This window comes from Amblyomma americanum, chromosome 3 (genome assembly GCF_052857255.1).
Source record: "Amblyomma americanum isolate KBUSLIRL-KWMA chromosome 3, ASM5285725v1, whole genome shotgun sequence".
Taxonomy (NCBI): domain Eukaryota; kingdom Metazoa; phylum Arthropoda; class Arachnida; order Ixodida; family Ixodidae; genus Amblyomma; species Amblyomma americanum.
In genome coordinates this window covers 183,035,887-183,059,371 of record NC_135499.1, presented here as the reverse complement: position 1 = coordinate 183,059,371, position 23,485 = coordinate 183,035,887, and the positions used below count along the sequence as shown (strand labels likewise).

Genomic DNA, 23,485 nt, shown 5'->3' with positions numbered 1-23,485 from the left:
ATGGGGTCACTGCGCTAGAAAACGCGGACAACAGAAACAGCTTCGTGTCGATTTCGGTTTCTGTTGTCCGTGTTTTCTAAAGCAGTAGCACTAACCCCATTTTCAACATCCAACGACCACCAACTAGCCGAGCTTGCTGCATCTACGATACCGATTCTGTGATATCGTGTATCCTTTGTAGGCACCGATACCTTCAAAGCAGGAGGGGGTCCCACTCCGGCTGAGCGTATGCTTCATTTTAGTCTATGTTCCCGCGAGCATTCTGCGCGTTTTTATTGTTCAAACGGCACAATGTAGGTATTATTCGAAAGCTTAATGAAGATAAGTTGTTTAAACTTCGCAAACTGCACTATTATATTGTCCGCCCCAAGTTTTTAAAATATTGATGCTGTGCGCCTCGACACACAACATATAATCATGCCCAAAATAGCCAAATTCCGCTATATTTAAAAGGCTGCCGATGAAATACAATTCAACGAACGCACATTCTGAGACCACACGACACTAGATAAACGTATATTCTATATGTAAGGCCAAACTAAATTGTCCTAAATAAAGTAATAAAGTATTTTCTCCTGAATTGTTCTACGAAATAGGTCATATTAACGATACTACCGACTTCGTCATCGGCAATATACCACCTCTTGTGCTGTTGATAATGCAGCTGCGCTATACCGGTGTGCATCAGCTGACAGAGTGTACGTTAAACATTCGAATGATGCCTGCATTGTGCTGCTTGAACAAGAAAAACGCGCCGAATGCTCGCTTGAACGTAGCCTAAAATGCAGCATTCCTCAGCCGGAGTGAGAACCCCGTCTTAAAGCAGCGAATTGATTAATTCTCGAGTAGGCAACAGGTTGCCGTTGTGATAAATATTGAAAGGAAATAAACAAAAGCATCTAATACCACCCGCGAACATCAGAAATATGTTTGTGTGAACATTTACCAGGCTCACAGCTAGTTGTAGGCATAGCAAAAAAAAAAAAAGCTACCGGCCGTTTGCCAATGTGGTAATGCGAACATGCAGCGACAGTTAAGGTGGTGCGAAAGGCTAATTCTAGTTGGAGTGTTTAGCGACATTGGGTAGCGGTGTAGGATGTCTGTGGCGTCCATGCCACTGCACTCTCAGCCTCAGTGGTGAGCCGCAGCGCTTGCCGTAACCCTTTCACTGGCATTATTGGAGAATGTAAAGAAATTGGCGCAAAAAATAGAGACAAAGGACAAGGGAGGAGATACGTATGACTATTAACAAGCGCTACCTACCCTACCAGAAGTCACAGAAGGCGTACTGTAGTGCTTGGTACACAAAAGGAAGGACCCGCTGTGCTAGAAATGCAATTCAGAAGGGCGTTCTTTCGGGCTAAACTGAACCTTATTTCCAGTACAACTGGTCCTTCCCTTTGTGTATTACCCACGCAACTTTCCCTGTTGGGCCATCTAGTGCGGCGCATCGTCAATGCAACATGAAAAGCACGACAGCACGCCTTCTGCCTCAGGAAAGGGGTGATTCCTGGTAGTGTAGTCAGCGCTTGTTAATAGTCATATGTATCTCTTCCCTTGCCCTTTGTCTCTATTTTTGCGCTGATTTCTTTACATCATGCAACACCAACTAGCCCGACAGCCCTCCTTTCTGAGTGTTGGAAAAGCCCCAGTGCAATAACCAATCATGGGAGGCGGTTGGGGTAGGAGTGTAGTGGATAGGCGACCGTCGCGCGCGTTAACAGTGTTGCAGTAGTCGGGTGCAATACCCAGTTATGGGGTGTTGTGTGCGCGCACCAAGGCATGATTTCGCCGAATGATGCCACTGCAGCTGCCACTGCTAAAGAGATGTGTACCCTGTCCTCGGTAACGTTGTGCAGCAGTTTTCCTTTACTGAGCTCTCCATCTTATGTGTTACAAGCAGCGCTAAAAATAGCCAACCAACCGGCGATCGAGTAGAAAGTGGGCAGCCAGTCCGTGATGTGCATGAGTTCCTCGGACACCCTGCACTTCCAAGAAAGCAGGGGACTCCAGACGAAGGCGGCCGCCCTGGTGCCTCCCTCCCACACAGTGCCTTTCGCTCCTCGCAGAGGCCAGTTGACGCCGCGGGAGTTGTGATTTCCCCACAGCGCACCCCCATTGTCGCTGCTGAAGACGATGACGGTGTTTTCCAGCATGCCGGCGTCGCCTAGGGCCCGAAACACTTGGCCCACCGACTGGTCCATTGCGTCCACCATGCCTGTAGAGGGGACACGGTGAGACATAATGGCAGAGGTGTTCGCCGGCGTGTTTAAAATTGCTGGAATGTTACTCAGCGTAGCGTAGCAAGATCAGCGACAGAACCTCAGAGCTAAAAGGAAAGAGATTAGAAGGGAATCAAAAGATACTTAAGCTCCGCCTTAAGGATATTACGCTATTGTTGAGAACGAGTTGCGCAGACATAAAGGACGATTAACACCGGAAAGACGATGTAGACGGAAAGAGCGCAATCCCGCGATAGCGTTAATCGGTTAATGGTCATATATGCGGAATTGCTTCTTCTCAACTTTACATTCATATGTCCCTGGAAGTCCTCATACCACTCCTTGAGCAGTGGCGCCGCGGTTAAGTGGTGCGCCACTACCTGCGATTGCAGATGATGCTACCGTGGGTCTTGTGCGACCCAAGTTACTCTTCTCGAGCAACCTCTCGCGACCAATCATAAATTGTACTGCCACCTGCCACGGTGGTTAGTTTGCTCACGATTCGGTGGGTCGGTTGTGATGACCCCACGAGATCACGTGACCTAGGTTGCCCACCTAGGTTGCTTCTCCTACGGTGGCTGCCTGGGCCACCCTACGTCACCCTATTTATAGCTCAGAACGTGAACGCCGGATTCACTGCGTAACGGGGCCTTTAATACTATCGCGTTAAAAGCGGTAGTAAATAAAAAGACTATAATAAAACCACCGGTTAGCCATTCTCAATAGTGAACGAAACATGGTTCGAAATTTCTTAATTATGCCAAGATACGAAATGATCTTTATCCACAAAAGCGCCGGTCAGTATCCTCTGTGCACCTTCGGCAAGAACAGAGGGGCACTTTTGAATGTTCCCCAAATCACGTTTGTGTAATTCGTCCGTCGTGCAGTAAGTTGTGCACGGATGCATATTAAAAAGGGCGCCATGCCTATATAGAGCCTTCGAAAGTAGCGGCCGAGCTCTGCAGCGATCGAGGTGCTGGTAATGAATGCAGTGGTGAAGATGCGCTGCATTTCGCTGCGGGACATGCCCGATGTGCAATCTGGTCGGATGGATAACTTCCACACGTCGACTGCCTTGCTGCATTAATCAAGCGTCCGAAGTTCAGCGCATGCAAAGGACGTACTAGAAGTGTTCAAGTCAGTTCTTCAATGTTCATGTTCATTTTTGGTTGTCTTGTTGCTTGAATTAATATCACATGGCGAATTTCGAAAGAATAGCCAATGTTTTAATTCACATATCTAATACTAGGACTGAAGCAGTACAGATAACAATACGATAAATATTTAGAGACACATTTCAGCGAATAATCTTAATAACAGCCTTGGATTCGTTACAAAGCATCGATGTTAGGTAGAAAATCTGTGCGCATAAAAACGCCCCAAGTTCGGCGCGCTTCCACAGTAATATCAGGTGAGCGTACAGCAGTAAAGAACCGCACACAGTGCGACGACATAGTGTCACGGTTTAGGCGATGATATAATGCCAGGAGTAGGCAGTACAGACTTCACGTTAGCTGTTTTGCTAAAAAGAGCTTGCGCCATGATTCAAAACAACAGTTCGTTATATCGGGTTTTTTGGCGCACAAGTGACTGAGGCTATAATGCACCAAACACAAGGTGATTGAAAACGAGGGAATCACACGAAACAACACGACCATTCTTGCAGTCTGTTTATACCACAGTCCTTTAGTACCTTTCACAGGTCGTGAAGCTTCGGCGTAACACTGTGAAAGAGCTTTGTACGCTGTCGGGCGTGACCGCGCCTGGTGGCAAAATTTTGCATCCCTCACCGACATTATGCCGAAATAAAGCTGGAAGAAATCTCTTCAGCCGCCATTAAGCACTGCCGCTGGGAAATCATGTTGTTACTGCCAATCCGACTCTCTCTCCAAAACTTTTTTTTTCTGCATGATGCACAATGAATGTTTGATTCTGCACACTAGGCAGGAGCTTGTGCCGCAGCACTCCACTGCTCGCGCTGCTTCGTTGCCCCTTGCCTCACCGCTGCGCCTCTAGCGGCAGCTTTGCCCCTGTATCAAATTTTCTTTAACTACTTCATGACCGTAAAAAGGTATTTGGGAGGAGTCTGGTAATAAGTATGTGCCTGCTAGTTATTCAAGAACTGAAGGGGAGCAACAGCGTTGAAAACAGCTGCCGGCAATTAACAATCGCACCTTCCATACTTGCACCTTATGCACAACATTTTCTTCAGCACGATGGGAGATTTAAAAAAATATTCTTTACCCAAAATAGCCACCTTAATCATATTCGATGTGAAGTAAAGATCTCATTAACATAACTGATAAAAAGAAAACACAAATGTAATCGACTGGTATCAGGCACGAATGCAAAAGAATCTTTGAATGATCGATGCACGAGCGACACGGGTTTACAATGTCGAACAGTCCAAATAATGGTCAGAAATAAATCACCGCAACGTTTTAAGCGTGACAAGCTTTCAGCTTCCATTTTCGACAAATTAAGGTGAACATCGTGCGAACCTGAAGCCGAAGATCAGGGAGAACCTGACGCCGAACATGAGGGCAAACTTTTCCGAAATATTCCGAAAATTTTTATCCAAAATCGTATCGAGCAGAACAAAAAACACTAACGGCAGATCATTGCGATTGATGAGGAAGGCTGCTAGCATTGCGATTCTTCCAGTAATCGCTGCCGCGGTGGCTCAATGGTTATGGCGTTCGGCTGCTGACCCGAAAGACGCGGATTCAATCCCGGCCGCGGCGGTCGAATTTCGATGGAGGCGAAATTCTATAGAGGCACGTGTACTGCGCGATGTCATACACGCTAAAGAACCTCAGGTGGCCGAAATTTCCGGAGCCCTTCACTACGGCATCCCTCATAGCCCGAGTCGCTTTGGTACGTTAAGCCCATATAGACCATAAACCAATCTCCCAGGAATCGGTGCTCGATTGGTCTCTTCTGGTGCGTCTTTCGAGCCCGAGTTCGTTCCACAGGCGAGGCCGTTTTCGCAAAGATGGCGGCGCAGGTGCGGCCTGCGATCTGCAGCGCATGCTGATGCCACCTCCTCTTCATCGGAGGCAGCCGATGGTCACGTGGGTGACCACAACGCACCAAAAGCCGAGCGCGGTGTCACTTGCTATGAAAAGCTAAGAAAAAAGGTGCCTGATGACGGAGGCTTCAAAACTCGAGTGCGGCTGCCACCATCTATGAGCTGCGCTAGAATGCGCAACGCCTTTTCCGCATTGCATTTATTGATTACTGCTGCTCTTGACTATGAGATATAAACTGAAAGTTTAGTCGTGCGCTTGCCCAGCAAAGGCACCACTTCCAAATTCCGTGACACCGATCCTCCTGTCGGTTCGCTCTCACCGGCAAAAAGCGTCCTGTTTTTCTCTCCAATGTAAGGAAACTTGTCGACGTTCTCCTGCGGCGCTTGTAGCTGTTCGAGACCTCCCGTTGAGTGTGCTGTCTGGTAGCTCACCACAAGAAAGAGCGGCTGCAGGAGATGGAAAAGAAATGATACAATCGGTAAAAAGCCATAATGCGAATGTGGGCCGGCGTGCGTGCGTGCAAGACAGGATGAAAGGAAACAATTCGTGGTCCTGCCTGGCCCCAACATTTGTTTGAGAGCTTTCCAACACATGAATAGTGGTGCCATCTTTCGAGCATATAAACCTAAATGCTGTTCCGTCAAGTGTTGTCACTTTCCGAACGATTGCACACTCGACTTCCTGCAATAACATCAATTTACGCTGCATAAGATATACAGAGTTCCACGTTTTCTTTCCATGCGCCGCTCACGGCCACGTGGCTACAAAGCATCTAAGCATTGCAGAGAAGCCTACAACTGCGGATCTTTTGAAGCTTTACTGTTGCGAAAGCCTTTGTTTACACACAGTTCTTATGCTCTGTGGAATTTCTTTTTTGGCGGCGGAGTGCACATTTTCATTTATAAATGAGTTTTTTTTTTTATCGAGAGCACTCAGTTCGACGACAAGTCTCGTATTTGAGAAAAGACAACGTCAGTGAGTTCTGCCGTTTGAACTTTGACACGTTCTTGAGATATATGTCTGCGTGCTGCCAGCTGACTGCTAAGAAGCTGTCTCACTCACTACAACAGTATTTTTCTTAGAATTAAGCGAGTTCAACCGCCGAAAGTAAGCGGATCGAGAGATAAACAACTCCAACCGCGGTGCCAAGAAGGCTCCTACATGCTGCACTGGCGGCTTTTTCTCAAAACTTAGGTGCTTGGAGAGAAAGATGACCGAACATCGCGCAAAATCTGCTTCCATGCGGAGCTATGCAGTAAAGCTATCCCGCACTAGCGGTCCCGTGCACATGTGCGCCCTATCCTGCAGTGAAATGTTGCAGCGTGTGGGTAGAGCAACAACGTGCCTTTTCCCGTTCGCTGTCTAATCACCTGGAGCTGGCGGCACAGTCGGTACCGCGCCCGCCTCATGCGTCGACGGCTGGAGGAGTGGGCTCGTTTGCTGTCGCCAAAGCCACGTTGTACGCGTTCTTTTACGTATGTCCAGGACCTCCGTGTTATGCGGAAAATTCTTACAGAACCGGACATACAGCACGGTTTGTGTTAAAAAATGAACGAGCGCGGATCCATCGCAAAGCTCACGAAATGTAACATGTGTTCACGGCTCTTGGACGTTCCAGCTCTAGAAAGTGCGGCCCAAGGGATTGACCAAGTCGCGTTATATACCTTTGACTTCTGTCGGTTGTTGATGATGTACTGTGCCCTTCTCGAGTACAGCACGGTAGAGTAAGTTTTGTTGTCTAACCGCAGTGGCTCCTGGTTTAACCAGAAGTCGATACCTGTGTGGTTTCCCTGAAAACAAGAAAAACATGAAAACTGAACATGACACTCCTGCCATGCATACATATAAAGAAAAAAAAACGTCAGTCGTACAGAGTGCAAGGGGCCTGTGGTAATCGTAGACATTCATGAGAAGTAAAATTGTATAACCCAATCGCCGCCGCGATTTCGAAATGAACATGTCATCTTGCCCAAATGCAAGGTAGCAGCTAAAGGCTGTAAGCATGACTCGCAAATCACACACTGGTGCTCAATAGTTGAGGCGGAAATGGTTAGTTAAAGAAGGATAAGCTCTAATTTTTTTGTCAGGCATATACTGGCAAAGTCTATTCAACGCGAGCTCCATTACTGCAGCGAACGGCACTAGCGTCAATATTGCGCCGTTAGGGGGATCACATAATTCGTTTTGATGAGGGAACAGAGGGTGCTGGAAAGAAAAATATACTGCATGTTGAGGCGTAGGTCACGTTTTTTGTCTATTTTTCCGTGTTTGTGAGTTCCTACGTGTTCATTGTGATCACGTGTCGTCGTAGCAACAGCGGCACGTTATTTATGGTTCTGACACGGTGGCTTATTAATGCCCCATTGCCGCACGTACGTGGCTGAGCTTTGTGCAAGGTACGATTTTCATCCGAAATATGAAAAACTACGAGGATCACCGGTATTTACACTGAGAATGGACTCAAAAGTGAATTCACGCTTTCGTGGACGGCAATCATTTCAGGAAGCAAGATCACGTTTAGTAAGTAGCAGCCAACGCCGAAAGAAAACATCTGCAGAGATAAAGCATTTAAAGATTGGTCTAAACTGCCTTGTTGCCGAAAAATTCGATTAAATGGCTCACATATGAACTGTAAGCACAACCGCAAAGGGCTAAACGCGAGAATTAAACGGCCTGGTACGCACTGCAAAGTATGGGGGAGACACAAGGGATCCCACTTTTACCGTCACGTAAGCGTCGCCGATAGCCGGCGCAACGGTATATTCCCGCCAATACTAGCGGATATTGGTTTGGTTTAGGTCGGCAAGAGAATCATTGTCTACGTATCGACAGCAACCGTCATATCCGATCAAAACAGAACGACCTATTTTAACACGGCAAGTCTAACTGGGTGGGGAAGACCCTTACTATATCCCCTTGCTGCGTCGCGTCCACGTTTATTTCGCGGCATCTATAGCTGTCTTCACTAAGTCAATAATTCCGGCTATATTTGAAACACCCTGCTGGACAGGATGGTATGGCCATTTTCTGCCTGGAAAAATGGCAGGAATTCCAAACCAAGAAATACAGATGGGCGTCGCTAAGTTGCACGGCGCGCCTAGGAAGTTCGGTATAGTTCTGTCACTTCTCTCATCGAGTGAAATGCAGCCCATTTTTTGTTGTGGGAGCAGCTTTTCTTGGTGGATGAAATAACTAATTGGGCATAAATGTGTTTTTCTTTTTGAAAAACAAGACAGCAATTCAGTGAGCGTGGAAGTGTGTGGCGTGCGTAAATTCTATAAGTTTTTGAGTTCATTCATCTTGTTGAGTCATTCTTGTTTTTGAGCCGTCCATGCGTCTGAAGACGCCAGTTCGTACATGATCACGTGTTTGGTCGCCTTCACCTGCGAGCGCCGTGTGACGACGCCGGTAGACGAGTCTCACCCGCCGCAGCGTATCAGCGGTTAGAGCGCTCGGCTACTGTAGTTCGGTCTACAGGAAAAAGCCAAAGGTACGCAAAAGCAGTAGAATTTGCAAGTTGCTTTAAGCTACTTATCATTTATCGGAATACCCGGCACGGTTGGCTCACTGGTTAGCGCGCTCGGCTACTAAGCCGGAGGACCCAGGCTTCATCACGGCCGCGGGGGGCGTTTTTCGATGGAGACGAAACGCAACAGGTCGCTCATGTGCTGCCGATGTCAGCGCATGTTAAAGAACCCCAGACGGTCTCAATTAATCCGGAGCCCTTCACTACGGCGTCGCTCATAACCCATTTGTCACTTTGGGACGTTAAATACACAATTTACCATCTACATTTCTCGTAATAGCACGCTTCGCTTTCATTTTCGTAACCTGATTACGACTTTTCAAACACGGTTTCAGACGTGGTATCTTCACCAGAGCTGAAAATAACCGTAGCCGAGTAATACAAATTTGATCTTCATGACCGTGCGTACTTACATACGTCATGTCTCCAGAGTAATAGTCCTTCTCTCCGTAGTGGAACCCATAAAAACTGTCGAAGCCTCGGCGTGTTGGCGTGACACTCTCAGTGTAGGAGCCCAGATGCCACTGTGTACAGGAAAGAAAACGTTAGTCATTGAACTTCAGAAACCAAAGTTAATTTCTGAAGATAGCAACGTCATTGCGAGCGGTATTTTTCTAGTAGCAGTTTTCAAATGATAACAATTATTATTGTTGTTGTTGTTGTTGTTGTTGTTGTTGTTGTTGTTGTTGTTGTTGTTGTCGTCGTCGTCGTCGTCGTCGTCGTCGTCGTCGTCGTCGTCGTCGTCGTCGTCGTCGTCGTCGTCGTTGTTGTTGTTGTTGTTGTTGTTGTTGTTGTTGTTGTTGTTGTTGTTGTTGTTGTTGTTGTTGTTGTTGTTGTTGTTGTTGTTGTTGTTGTTGTTGTTGTTGTTGTTGTTGTTGTTGTTGTTGTTGTTGTTGTTGTTGTTGTTGTTGTTGTTAGGTTTGCTTGAAGCTGTTCCGATGAAAAAGAACTTCAGCGGAAATGGGAAAGGGAGGGGAAGAGGTTGAGCAAAGACCGAAACTCCTTGGCAGCATATGCATCAGAAAAGTTGTCTGCGATTGTCAAAAGGCTCAGGTGACACGACCTGTCTCTCTCACTCTGCCTTCCTCCGTCTTTGGTCTTTTCCGGACGCTGCTGTGATCAAGCTACAGTGTTGCAGTGTGATGTGGTGTGCGGCGCGGCGCGCTTGCGTGCGTGTGGAGGACAAGTTGTTTTCTTTTTTTTGCCTTCACCTGGAATTTAGAGGCTCATCGTGTTAACCTTATTGAATTACATTGTCGGTGCGACATAATCAGTTTCGGCTGAGCCATTTGATTTGCTTTTCGCGTCAGACAGATCTGAGTGAAGCGACGCATGCATGACAGTCGAGAAAAAAGCGATAGATCTCTGTAGAGACAGGAAACAAAAGAAACGTGAATTAGACAACGAAAAGCAATGAGAAGTCCCTAGTCGCTCAAATGCGAATGCTTCGGCTGAGTCGGGGACGTGGGGGCACGAAACTCTTGCTGCAAGACCTGTGAGCCATCTCGAGACCGGCAAGAAAGAATACTTCACCGCATATATAGATTTGCTCCCGTGAGCGAGTAGGGTTATTCATGTTTTAATGCAACAGCATTAAAAGCCTTATCGGGAAAAAGATGTATCGTCAGTGATAAAAATCGCCCATTGGCTGGAGGTGCCGCAACCAGAGCGGATAATTCTCATTGGCTGAACGAAAGCGATGTCACTTACTGTAAAAGCATCAACAGCTTCTAACGCTATCACATTCCCATTAATTCCCAGGTAATTAGGTGCCCCTTTGAATGTTTGCTGGAAAGAATGTTGCGTGGCGTATGCCAATCAACATGACAGGCTACACACTCCGAGGAATGATGCGTGGCAGTGTTCGGGCTTGGATCCGGCCCGGTAGTACCTTATTCTATGGCCCGCCTATTGTAACAGCCCAACGCTTTATCCGTCAACACAATGCTTCTGCGCACACCTATAGGATAAACGCGTGCAGTACACGAAATGCAACAGCACCTTTCCAATGAAGTGAGTGTCGTAGCCGAGTTCCTTTAGGTACTGAGGCATAATCCTCACGTCTGTGGGCAATCCCCAAGGCTGAGCCGCGTCAATCGGGACGCCCTGCATGCCTGGGATAGAAAGGCAACGTCAAAACACACACGCACACGCACACACGCGCGCACACGCACGCCACAAATACAAATGCAACGGCGTTGAATGCATTTTCAAGTTTTTCCGTTACGTGTTCGCGTGAATCAAAACGCACAAAATGCTGGCTGTCCTTTTGATATTTCCCAAAGGCGTTCGAAACGTAGAACTGCATTAATGGACCTCCTTCGCACATGCCTGTACATACGAACGTGAAGGCTCGCCTGCCGCCTACCGCAGCAGTGCACGAGGTGTATGATGGAAACCCGGAATAAGCGCTTCGGACACCGCACGAACAAGGCGCGCCGGCTTTGGCCAGCAGCAACGTCAGCACGCTTTTGTTTACAAACATGGAGTATGTTTACATGCATGTTACCTACAGCGGCACGAAAAAATATATAGGATGGTCATTAAGAGATACGATTACCGACCGCATGAAGGGTGTTTGACAACGTATCTCGGCTGCGTTATCATGATAAGTTTGATAAAAAGTTAGGGCTGCTCAAATAAGACAGAACAAAAGACTATATATATATATATATATATATATATATATATATATATATATATATATATATATATATATATATATATATATATATATATATATTATAAACGGAAACGGCACGACGGGTGTTTTCGTTTCTATGTCTTCAATTCTGTCTTACTCTCGCAGTCTGAACTGTTTATGTTTATTGAAATGAACCAACTCGTAAACAAGAACGTTGTACTACAGCGTTATCAGTGACTGCAGGGGTTGCAATATCAGTCTTACTCCTCTTTTTATACTCTTCCGCCACCGGCTACCCGCTTTGTTTCTGGCAATTTCCAACGCTTACTGCGCCGTTGAGTCATCACCTGTGCGTATCGGGTACAACCCCGTCATGAGAGCCGCCCTCGAAGGAGTGCAGTACGGCTGGACGTAGTAGTTATTCAGAATTACTCCGTCCGCCGCCAGGGTGTCCATGTTGGGCGTTGGGATTTGAGTTGACCCGTGGAAGCTTACGTCGCCCCATCCCTGCAAAGGCGGCACGAAACAGCCGTGGCATATAATAAATAGGGTTTGAAAGAAAGGCTTTCTCAGCCACAAAACTTTCAATAGTACTGCTTTAGTAGCAATAGCTACATTACGGAAGCATTTCGAGCCTTCAGCGTGGCGGCGCCGCCCTGTGGATGCGCTGCCACGCTGTCACGTGGTGTGGATCAGCTGCCGGTGACGCGGCGCCGTGGCTGATCACGTGGTCGGTCACGTGACCAGCCACGTGGTGCGGAGCAGCTGCTGCTGCCGGCGGCGCGCCAGCTAAACCGAGCTGCCACAGCTGTGCGCATGCGCTGTGTCAAGTGGGGCGAAGATGAAGGAACGCCCAGCGAAACGGAGCGGCGAAAGACTGACTTTGCAATTCAACTGAGTAAGTTCCACTCGGCCAGCTGTAGCTATCGCGTCACTCCAGGTTTAACCAGAGCTAAACCACCGACAATTTTTTTTTGTTTCTTAGTGCCAACTCTAAACGCTTTGCAGAGCTGCCATCTTTGGTCACATGATCACGCCCCCATTGCCGGCCTTCGGGTCTTCTGCTTTCACTATGGTCTCAGCGGCTGTCGGGCGCCCTGCTGTAGGGTGTTGTTCCAACTCTTACAGAGAATAACGAGCTGCGGGCGGCACAGAAGCACTACGTGAATGCACAGACGATGTTTGTGCTGTAACATGTTAGATTTAGCCCCTTCATTTACCCGTGCTCTTCTGACTGTCTGCATGGGCGGCTAGCCTCCTGGGAACTTTACTTTTTGTTTGTCTCAGTTTCTTATCTGATGCTAGTGGCAGAACGAGTAATTCAGTGTCAAGAAAAATGAACTATAAGGGCACTATACAGTTGACAGCATTCCTTCTAGTGGCCGCCGCCGTAGCCCAGCGGTTATGGTGCTCGGCTGCTCACCCGAAATACGCGCTTTCAGTCCCGGCCGCGGTGGTCGCAATTCGATGGGGGCGAAATGCCAGAGGCCCGTCTACTGTGCGATGTCAGCGCACATTAAGGAACCCCAGGTGGTCGAAATTATGCGAAGCCCTGCACATACGGCGCGCCTCATAATGTGAGTTTCTCTAGGACGTTAAACCCAATAAAATCAAACCAAACCTTTCTTCCTGGTGCTCAGTATTTTGGTTGCAATGAGGAATGTGCGCAGACCTCGAATCATCTCAGCGCTTAGCATCGTACAAAACTTGCAACTGAACGTCCCGTGCGTGTGATAGTCCATTTATTGGCGAGACATTATTTTGTCTTCAGCGAACGTTCCCTCTTTCAAAGAAAAACTAATGCAACTTTCTCGAAGATCCGTGTAAGTGCTGTGCGGATTTCGGGAAGTCTCCGGTGAAAGTGAGACTTTGAAGAGGGCTGATTCGGGCTGGTTGGTTCATGTTGACCGGTACGACGAAACAGCGCTGACGGGTGGGACGGAAGGGGAGCATGTGTCTGTCTCCTCCTCCGTCCCGTCCGTCGGCGCTATTTCGTCGTACCGTGGGACTGTGCACTGCTGTTTGCGGTATCGAATATGCAGTGAGCTGGAATAGGGTGAAATATGAAAATCGCGCAATGCGGAATTTTACCGCTGTCCCTTGGGTAGGCGTCGTTCTGAAAGCATAGATTATTGGATGTGCTGGTCCATTGTTGCCGAAAGATAAGTTTAATGGTGTGCGTGCACACCTTTGCCTGATTAATCCTCCAGCCTTTCCCTTCCTCTGTTTCTCTCTCTCTCATGTTATAAAGGTGTTCGTTTTGTTAGTTATAAGTTATAAAGGTGTTAGTTTTGTTAGCTCTGTTAGTTAAAAATGTAGTTAACGCACGTACTACGCAAGTCGCGGGAAAAATTCATAGGCGACCATCACTGATGCAACCGACTTCAGCGGTATTTGTTGTGGTTATCCAAGAAGCTCATTTTATATATGCGCTAGCTAATCATTTTGTGGTAATGAGTATTCCTTCATGAGCGAGGTTCTTCATGAACGAAAATCTGTAACAAACAATACATGCAGAAGCCGAAAGGTTTGATGTTAATGATGTTAACCTGACACTCGAACGCCCCTGTAGGGTCATCATGAGTCGCTTGTCCACTTATGCCAGCTTCCCGAGCGAGGAACTCAGGACCCTGTCGCTGTTGGCGTTTCGCCTAGGCTTCTCTAGCTCAAACTCCACGAACTTCGATGTCGTCCCTATTGAGTTTCACGGGTGAGCAGATCGGAATATTTACGAGGTCAGCACTTAAGTTCTCAGTAGCGCTCACGGAGGCTTTATAACATATTCTGAACTCTTTGGTGGTCTAGAAGGCAGCACGATATCTACTGGAGTTCTCTTAAACACAGTAACGTAACAGATTTTTTGAAAATTTGAGACAGGTTTTTGAAAATGTAAAAGGGAACGAGCTCCTGTAACTCGTCGAGCGGGGCGCTATTTTGTCCTTATCTCAAGTTCCCTCGCCACGGCGTGCCGACTGAGGCCCCACGTTTTCCTTTCGATTTCACATGCCGACCATGCGCCACGCGCCGAAAGCGGAGGCTGGACTAGGAGATCACCGAACACCTTGCCATTAACAGCTACCGCCCTGTAAAACGCGCTTGACATGCGACACAAGCTGCGGAGTGACGGTATAGCGACAGTTCGCGGTCTAAACCATCAGTGGTGCAAATGGCGGCTCAAAAGGCCGGTGATGGCGGCGCTCCGAGTGGCGCCGCCTGCTGCGCACAACAAGAACTGCTTCCTGTAAATGGTTTGTACAATATTACGATTAACTTAAAGTTTCTGTCATTACCACTGTTATACTTAGTAGCACGGACAGGGACGCTTTATTTCTCGTTCTTTTTATAGTCCCGCAATAATTTTTGTCATTGGGACCAGCCGTATTCATTCATTCCAGACGTTTATCAAAATCGCGTATTCATTTCTAATTTTCATCATCACCAGCCCGGTTACGTTCACTGTGCGTTGAAGACCTCTCCTAACGATCTACAATCAGGCCTGTACTGCACCAGCCGCAGTCACCCTGCCCCGAAGAAGATATTATTCCCACCTCTTAGCCTGACCCTGCGCTGACCGAACGCCATAGCCACCGAGCTACTCTCACGGTTAGATGAGCTAACCTAGCGGTGTAATCACTGGGTCAGCTAGCATTCGGCACGCCTCAGTAGCTCGCGTACCTAGCACATATTCTTGCACGCGAGGTTTAAAAGAGCAGTTTATGCTTTAAGAACGAGGAAATAGCCATTATGGTTACCGGCAATGTTTGAATGAACTGCTTAAATATGGCGACAAAAGTGTCGCAATTTTCGGATCATAATCCACATTGAGTGAATCGACGGCAAGGCTCAGTTCTTGGTGAGAAAAAAGCATGTTATTAGATTACCCACGCATACTACATGGTCCACAAGAACAAGACGGCGTGTTCTGGGTGAGAAAAAAAGCATGTTCAGTTGTCCACACCAACTACACAGTCATTGGCTTAATTGCATGCCCTTCTAAGACCAGGTTGGGAAAGTGGCAAGAAATATCCGGCACCGCTTTCAGGCACTGCTTTCAATCCCTATATTCATGCCTATAAAGAAAGAGTCTCACTCACCACGTCATCGGCAAGGAAGAAGACGATGTTTGGTTTCACTTTGGCACCCTGCACCGTCGGCGAAGCAAGAAGCAAAATAACTAGGAGGTGCACGACGCTTTTGGCGGTCCTAGCGAGAAAATGAGCCATTCAATCAGTACTCGTTACGTCAGTGAAATTAGTGATTGTATACGACAAGCAGCTCATAACTTGCAAGAAATATCTGTCTTCTTTTTTACCGGACACGAGAACAATGAGTCCATAAGGCGTTCGGCCCTTGGTGAAGAGGGCTTAAGAGGTGCGTACACAATGAGACGGGACAAGGGAGACGTTTCAGCACAGGCAGTGTCATTCCCTTTTTGCTACAGCTCTCACTATAGCCACAGAACTGGGAGTTCTTGAAATCAAAAGTCGTGGTAGAGTGAAATAGATAACATCGCTTTTGCGCGGCACGGATCCGCTTAATCGCACACGAAACGCCGTGAACGAAGTCTGGAGACACTGAATTTCGCTGTCTGCATGATGCAGATAAGCGTTGCATGGCATCTCTTCAAAATAACTGAATGGCCGACATTTATCGCGTTTCGCGCAGAAGCATCAAAGCTAGTACGCGCAAAACCGCAGCGCCCAAGCTGTCGGGCAGCGAACCATCAAGCGAGGAAGGCGAGAGAAGAGGATAGAAGATAAGGCGGAGACACACTTGTTCTGAAGTCACTGGAAGCTTTTTTTTCAGTAACTCTAGTTCGTTCCTCCTACCATCCGTGGCTAGGATAGCTAGGGCAGTCTCTCGCCCCCATCACGTGACTCTACGCCACTGTTAAGCCGAATGCGAACGCGGTAGCGGCTCCAGCTTAGTACGGCTGCCTTCGGCTTCCACGTAGCCTTCTTCGCTTCACCGGGGGTTTACGCTCAAGTTGAGCTGTACTGTAACAATGGCCGCTTGTGTGCCTGACGTGGATTACGCGAAACAACGACGCCAGTGTTGCATCCCACCTGAGTTTCAGTTTCGTTTTCCGTACACCTTGTACCATCATCATCAACACTTTCCTTCTTCTCTCGAGCCCACGCTCCCTCCTGAAAACAAACTGTCCACCCTGAGATGACGTCTACGCCGGTTTCAGACTTGTACGTAACGCGTTACAAGTACTTGACTGCTTGTAATAAATTACTTTTTTTTTCGAATTTGAATCGAGGTACTCTTCAGTGTCTCCACAGATGTGTTCACAAGGGAACGTGAAAAAAAATGCGGAATAAAACTTCGGAAAATAGCTGCAGGTGAAATTACGAGCATACGTACCGCAACATATTACATATCAAGAAAGCCGCACTAGTTCAGTCTCGTCGATGCTTACTTGCGCTGATCCAATAAAAGATGGACGAAAGATATATAATAGAATAGTAATCGATTACTTCTCTGTAATTGTTCCCTTACTCTTCATAGGCTGTAATTGACGCACTGAAATCAGTTAAATTTCAGATGAAGTAGCTGTAACTGTAATTGGTCACTTGTTTTGTTCAGTGTGGACAATACTAGCCTGTTCGTTCCCTCCATCCGGGTACCATCCTCCAGAGTATAGTGACGATGCTGACGAGGCAACCATGCTTTCGGAATCATGTCGGTCGGAGCGTTCCCGCATCAGCCACCGCTCCTGCCTACGCCAGGCGAACCCGCAATACCTTTGCAGCAGTGTAAGCTGGTCATCCGAACTTTCTCGAAGTGGTTGTAGGCGACGAGCTACGGCCCAAGCGTCGAAGGCGAACGTGTGACACAGCCTCGGCGTATCGCGAAGCACCGCCGATCTTTGGGTCATGAATGCTGATAAGGACCTAATCAATGCTGCTGTCGCCACACTTTTCGCGGACACCATGTTCGGTTTTCGTCCTCACAAGTCAGCACAGGATATACTTCTGCAGCTCCACCACGACATCTTAGATCCTGTCGAATGTCCCCAAAACGACAAGGTGGTCCTGGCCTTGGATCTTAAAGGCGCATTCGACAACGTCAAACATGCAGTAATCCTGGACCACCTCAGTAACACCAACTGTGGCCACAAAACATTCCATTACATAAGTCAATTTCTTACAGACCGTCAAGCCTATATACGCATACAAGATGCGGAACACGGGCCATACACCATCGGCTCGAGGGGAACACCTCAAGGCGCGGTCCTGTCTCCCCTGCTCTTCAATTTGGCAATGCTTCGCCTTCCCTCCAAATTGTCTTCTCTGCCCGGGATACATCACGCTCTTTATGCGGATGACATTACAATCTGGGCCACGCAAGGCAACCTGGGCCACATGGAGTCCTGCCTGCAAGCAGCAGCGACCCTAGTCGACGACTACGCGGCCTACTGCGGACTCCAGTGCGCCCCAGCTAAATCAGAATTTGTGCACTTACGTCCCTCCCCCCGGGACACAACTCCGCTTCGCATCAGTCTCCCCTCGGGACCGATCCGGGAGGCCAAGGAGATCCGCGTCCTTGGCCTCTTCATACACCACCAACGCAGAGTCGACACCACCATAGCCAAACTTCGCACGGTGGGAGACCAGGTGGGCCGAATGGTCCGCCGGGTCTCAAACAAGCGGGGCGGATTACGAAGCAAGGATGCACTGCGGCTTGCCCATGCTTTCGTAACGAGTAGAATCCTCTACTCAACTCCCTACTTGCACCTGCGCAAACATGATGATGACCAACTGGAGGTCATCCTGCGGAAAGTCATCAAGCGGGCTCTCGATCTTCCGATCGCCACGTCCAACCAGAGGCTTCTGGCCTTGGGTGTGGTGAACACATTTCGAGAGCTTCGAGAGGCCCACTTATGCAACCAATACACGCGTCTTGCACAGACCACGTCCGGTCGCCGCCTCTTGGACCGGCTACACATCAAACACGACTACCACATTGAGGAAAGGGAGAGAGTGCCAGAACCCTGGAGACGCGCCCTCCGGGTCCGACCCCTTCCCCGCAACATGTCCAGTGAAGACCATAGCGGTCGTCGCCAGGCGCGCGCGGAAGCGTTGGCGCGATACTATGGTAACCAAGAACATGTGTATTACGTAGACGTTGCCGGCCCCCACCACGGGGGGTGGTACACGGCCGCAGTCGTACACAACACAAACACAGTTAACGGGCTCACTTTCAAAGCCTACAGCGCAACACACGCGGAGGAGATTGCCATTGCTCTGGCTCTCACGAATCCCAAGTCAAAACACATCATCACCGACTCGCGAGGGGCCTGTCGGAACTACGAGTTGGGCTGGGCTCCCCCGCTTGCCTGGCGCATACTGGAATATCGCTGTCGATCTGAAGATCCAACTCCACGCAACCTGATTTGGGCCCCCGGTCACCAGGGCCTCCAGGGAAACGAACAGGCCGATCAGGCCGCCCGCGCACTCTCTCCCCGGGCTATCTCCCTGTCCTTGGAAGGGTACTCCCAATCAGACAATCTGGCCATTACATTCAAACAAATCACCGATTACTACAAGGAGGAGCACCGGCGCTACCCGGCCCCTTGTAAGGGTCTGGATCGCGCTGACGAGCGCCTCCTCATCAAAATTCTCACTAACACTGTACTGTGCCCGGCGGTGCTTAAACACTTCAATACATCCTTTGATGGCACGTGCCAGTTCTGTGGGGAGGTGTCTGACACCTTCCACATGGTTTGGGCGTGTCAATCTAACCCATCTATCCCCCCCAACCCCAACCCCACCAGAGAGGACTGGGAGGCGGCCCTGCTCGGCTGTCAAGACCTGAAGAGCCAAAAGGCCTTGGTTCAACGGACGCGGGCGGCGTTGCTTGCCAATGGGGCCCCGGAATAGGGGCTCCACCTAGTACTGTGAGGGGAAAGGGCCAATAGGGTCCTACCCCAATCACCTTTCTGTAAAAAATTTATTGCTTATAAATGTTTTTCACCACCACCACCACCGCCACACTGGACGCTCACTTCACAACAGCGACAAACGACCGCGTACAACCTCATCGCTTGCATCAGCTGAGACAACTATCCGGTGATGCTTTATTGTGCAAAAGACACCACGTTGGACGCGGCTGCTAACGAGTTCGTATCGTCCCCGAAATTAGGATAGATCGTGATAGGCTTAGCGGTTTTTACGAACATCTGAACCTGTGGAACAGGGTGATAACGAGGGGAGCTCAACGATGGATGGTAAAGTGTCAACAAGCGGTGAAATCTATGCCAAGCTGAACGCCTCCACTTCTGCGATATCATCGAATATAAATAACGCCTAGAACAGTGAAAACGCTGCTGTTGTTCTCAAGGCTACAGCAAGCAACACTTCAAGCAGATTATACACCATCTCGCGAGTTCTTTACAGCGGAACAGAAGCTACGAGCTCGAGGCGATGGCTTCCCGAAGTGTGCAGTTGGCTCTCTGGAGCACGTGCGAACCATACAACTGTGGAAGCCATCGCCCCGCGTTCGTAGCTTCCGTTCCACTGTTAACAACTTGTGAGATGCAGTTATAAGGTTGATTATGCCACACCGCCCCTTCTGAACAAAAGCTTAAGTGGTCTATGCTCTGCGATTGATCCAAGATTCATGACGAACTCACCGTACACGGAATGCAAAGCGCGTTGTGCCTTCATGTTCTTCCTTCGTCCGGTGTTTAATTCTGCGCTGTTTTTCCTTCTTTAAGTTGTGCGAACTCTTCCAAGTATCCGCCTGACCACAAAGCGCTTGCAGGTGTGCTAGACCACACGGAATGCAGCGTTCCCATTTGACCGTGCTGGATTCAGTGTTTAGCTTCTCGTGCGCTAATTCAAATCAATTCATATCAAACTCTATTTCAACATCTGTTACAAAGCTAACGGACTCCCTGGCAAAAATTCTGAAGGGAGACAGAAAGCTGTTTTCTGAGCGGATAACAGCGCATAGTTCTAAACACTGAGAACGAACGGCATAACAATTTATACGCTAAAGAAAAAAGAGACCATACAAGCAAGAAGCCATTTCGTTCAGCATTACTATATAGTGTTTTTTATGCACGTTACTCTAGAGAGGGAAGCTTACCTACGCTTCGGAATTTAAACGTTCGTTGGTGGTAGTACATCTTACAACTCCTATGGAATACGACTGCAGTGCATTAAGAACATTCCGACGGGCTCTCCACACTCAGGCTAAGCAGATCACGAGACGTGTCCTCTATGCGAGAGGGTATGAATTAGATGCAACTTACTTCTTGTGCAGAGACGGCATCGCTGTTTCCAGGAGAAGCCGTGGAAATGTTGAGGTGAAGCTCTTCGGTCCTGAAATCTGTCTCGCCAGCAGTAACCAGCACAGACCTCTCCTGCTTCCCGCCTTCAATGGGCAGTGAATGACGCGTCCGGTTGCCATCCGGTTTTAGGAGAACCTTGAAAAGGGCAGAACAGATTTTGCTAGATCTACACTTATCCAGCCTACTATTACGAACACAATCTCAGAATTTAATAAGATGAGAAACCAGTGCACGAAATCATAATGATAACGATACTGCTCAAGGACGGAGAGCAGATTACTTCCTAACCTCCCCCCCCCCCCTCGCCTTTCTTTAAAATAGCAATTAAAAGATGACTCCTTGCAGCGCTTTATCGGTATGAGGAGTTCTGAACGCATGAGTTCTAGCGCGCCCTTTCAGCAAGAAAACTAACAGCGGCAGTTGATGCTAAAGCATTAATCCAGCACGCGGTTATTGACGTAACGTCGAAAGCCCCGTCTAGATTAGCGGACATCGGACAAATATTATCGCACGATGATAACGGCGCATAGAAAGATGCCTATCAAGGGACCGGAAACCCAACTACTTTCACGCAAAATAAACTTTCTCATAAGATAAACTCTCACAAGACCTAGCGACACTGACCATCCGAGTGTGCTCTGCGTAGTTTCTTGCGCGTCGAAAAATGACCAGGCACGCACTCTGAAATCGAACAAATGTAGCGGCCGTCCTTGGCACAGCAGTGCAGCAGTGTAAGCATGTTATTCCAGAGCAGACTCAGTTTTCTGCATGAATGCCCCGCCGCCAGCGCTGTCTTTGAAGAACAGCAATGTGACCTCGGGTGTACGATCTCATGATATACGACCCCAAAGCGCAGCGGTTTCGCATCGGGGCAGCTGCCCATTGGCGGAAATCCCAGCTCCTCCGCAAGGCTTGTTTCCCAACCAAAAGATGTCGTTCCGAGACGACACTCTTGCATTCTTCGTGGAAACGCAGAGAGGTAGGTGCCCCTTAATCAGCGCAAAATCTCGACGGTCGCCCGTTGCCTTGCGCACGGGGCCGGGAAACCGTTCATCTCTTTCGGCCCCTAGTCTACTTTTCTTTTTTTATGTCTGGGGTTATAAGCTATGCACACGAGCTGGTCACTGAGAAAGGGGCGGTGTTAAACCGTTTCACCCTTTCTACAGCTCTCTCCGAACCGTCTTCGAGTCAGCCGACCATCCGTATTTTACACAGAAGGATACGCCTGCCTGTTTTCCTTGCCAAAAACAATGGGAGAGCGTCGTCTGGGAATGAGACCTTTTTGGGTGGAAAACAAGCCTTGCGAAAGAGCTGACTTAAAGTGGTAACCTTCAAAAGAGCAGCTGGTGCGAGTTGTCCGCCTAACTCTTCCTAACTGGAACGGCCGCGGTGGTTCAGTGGTTATGGCTCTCGGCTGCTGAAAGACGCGGGCTCAGTCTCGGCCGCGGCGGTCGAATTTCGATGGCGGCGAAATTCTAGAGGCTAAAACTCCCTAATGAATGGCGACTCGGTAATAGTCGGTGGCTTATAAACTGGGTTGAGTTTTTGGTTTTTTTATTTTTTGAAAGTTTAGCGCACTTTTCCAGTGTTTATTTCACAACCCAAGTTTTGATATTTTTTTTTCGGAGAATATTATTCTCGACTAATCTGTTACCGACTTGTTTCTTTGTTTCAATGTGGCATTCCTGTGTGGTCAAAAGTCACTTAGAGTCTATCTCAGCGTTTTTGCAGCATCAACAGTTTATAAAACCAGTAATTAACGTGCATATGGTAGTAGTTGGGGCTTGCTATTGCCATTTAAAAAGCAACACGAGTTAAGTGAAATAACCAGCGGACAACAATGCAAATGAAAGATTTTTTTAAGAACTAGGTTGAGGTGTTATCGTTAGGTTGAGGGAGTAGACAGGGCATCACGCGTGTTGACGGCTGGGATAGAGTTGCTGCTCAGCCGTCGCGGTAGCCGCAACATGACACACTTTTTCGTTACTCCCATGCACGGTTTCGTGTCAGCGTCCCACTTGCAGTTGATAAACCTACTTAACCGACTAACTGCTCTAAGCAGGTTACGATAGAAAACAAACAGTGATTGGCTAGCAAGAGGCTCTCGAATGTGTATACTTCCCGGTTTGCAGAAGTCTGTAAGCAAGCGTAGCAATATCTCAAGTCGCACAACTGCGCTGTTTATCCAGCAACACCACCGTAGCATCATGCCCCTGGCTTCCCTACTTGGCTTATTTTTCACACCTTTAACTGAGTGTAACCCGTACTCAAGAGCTAGCTAGCTGTGCCTAGCATGCCAAGACTACGACCTTTTCCGGTTAAAATCGATTTTCAAAACTCAATTCGGCCTATTTTGATCGCTTTTTTTTTTTCCCGGTTTAAACCGAAAAGTCCAACCCTACTTACAAAGAACAGACCTTACCGTGTTTCTCAAGAACGTAGTGAGTGGGAACCAACATCAATGCAAAACACGACGAAGTGGCTGATTGGTGACCTTGAGTGAGGTTAGCTCGCTCAAACCGGCACCTGCGACAACACAGTGAAAATACACAGGATAAGTACAGGCTGCGCTAGACATATAGTCACTGTCTGTAGACGTATAGCCACAGACCGTAGTCACTGTAGTGCGAACACATTAACTGGCAGTGCAGCTTCGTTTAGTGTACCAGTGTATATAAGGGTCGAAGAGTCGTTTCCGGCGGAAACTGACGTAGGTGGAGGCGTATTCGGGGCTCGTTTCTTTTCCATATGGAACGC

At 48.3% G+C, this 23,485-nt stretch overlaps 1 protein-coding gene across 1 annotated transcript in view; it reads right to left on the bottom strand.

Annotated features, from left to right (window-relative positions):
- LOC144123526 (arylsulfatase B-like) overlaps positions 1-23,362 on the bottom strand; it is a 28,231-nt gene extending 4,869 nt beyond the window's left edge. Inside the window, exons 1-9 of the mRNA XM_077656343.1 lie at positions 23,151-23,362; positions 20,690-20,863; positions 15,519-15,627; positions 11,772-11,931; positions 10,782-10,894; positions 9,194-9,304; positions 6,919-7,044; positions 5,574-5,700; positions 1,925-2,218 (exon numbers count right to left, since the gene is read on the bottom strand). Coding sequence (XP_077512469.1) covers positions 1,925-2,218; positions 5,574-5,700; positions 6,919-7,044; positions 9,194-9,304; positions 10,782-10,894; positions 11,772-11,931; positions 15,519-15,627; positions 20,690-20,847 — 1,198 coding nt within the window. The 5' untranslated portion in view covers positions 20,848-20,863; positions 23,151-23,362. The remainder of the gene's footprint in view (positions 1-1,924; positions 2,219-5,573; positions 5,701-6,918; positions 7,045-9,193; positions 9,305-10,781; positions 10,895-11,771; positions 11,932-15,518; positions 15,628-20,689; positions 20,864-23,150) is intronic.
- Between the last annotated feature and the right edge of the window lie 123 nt (positions 23,363-23,485).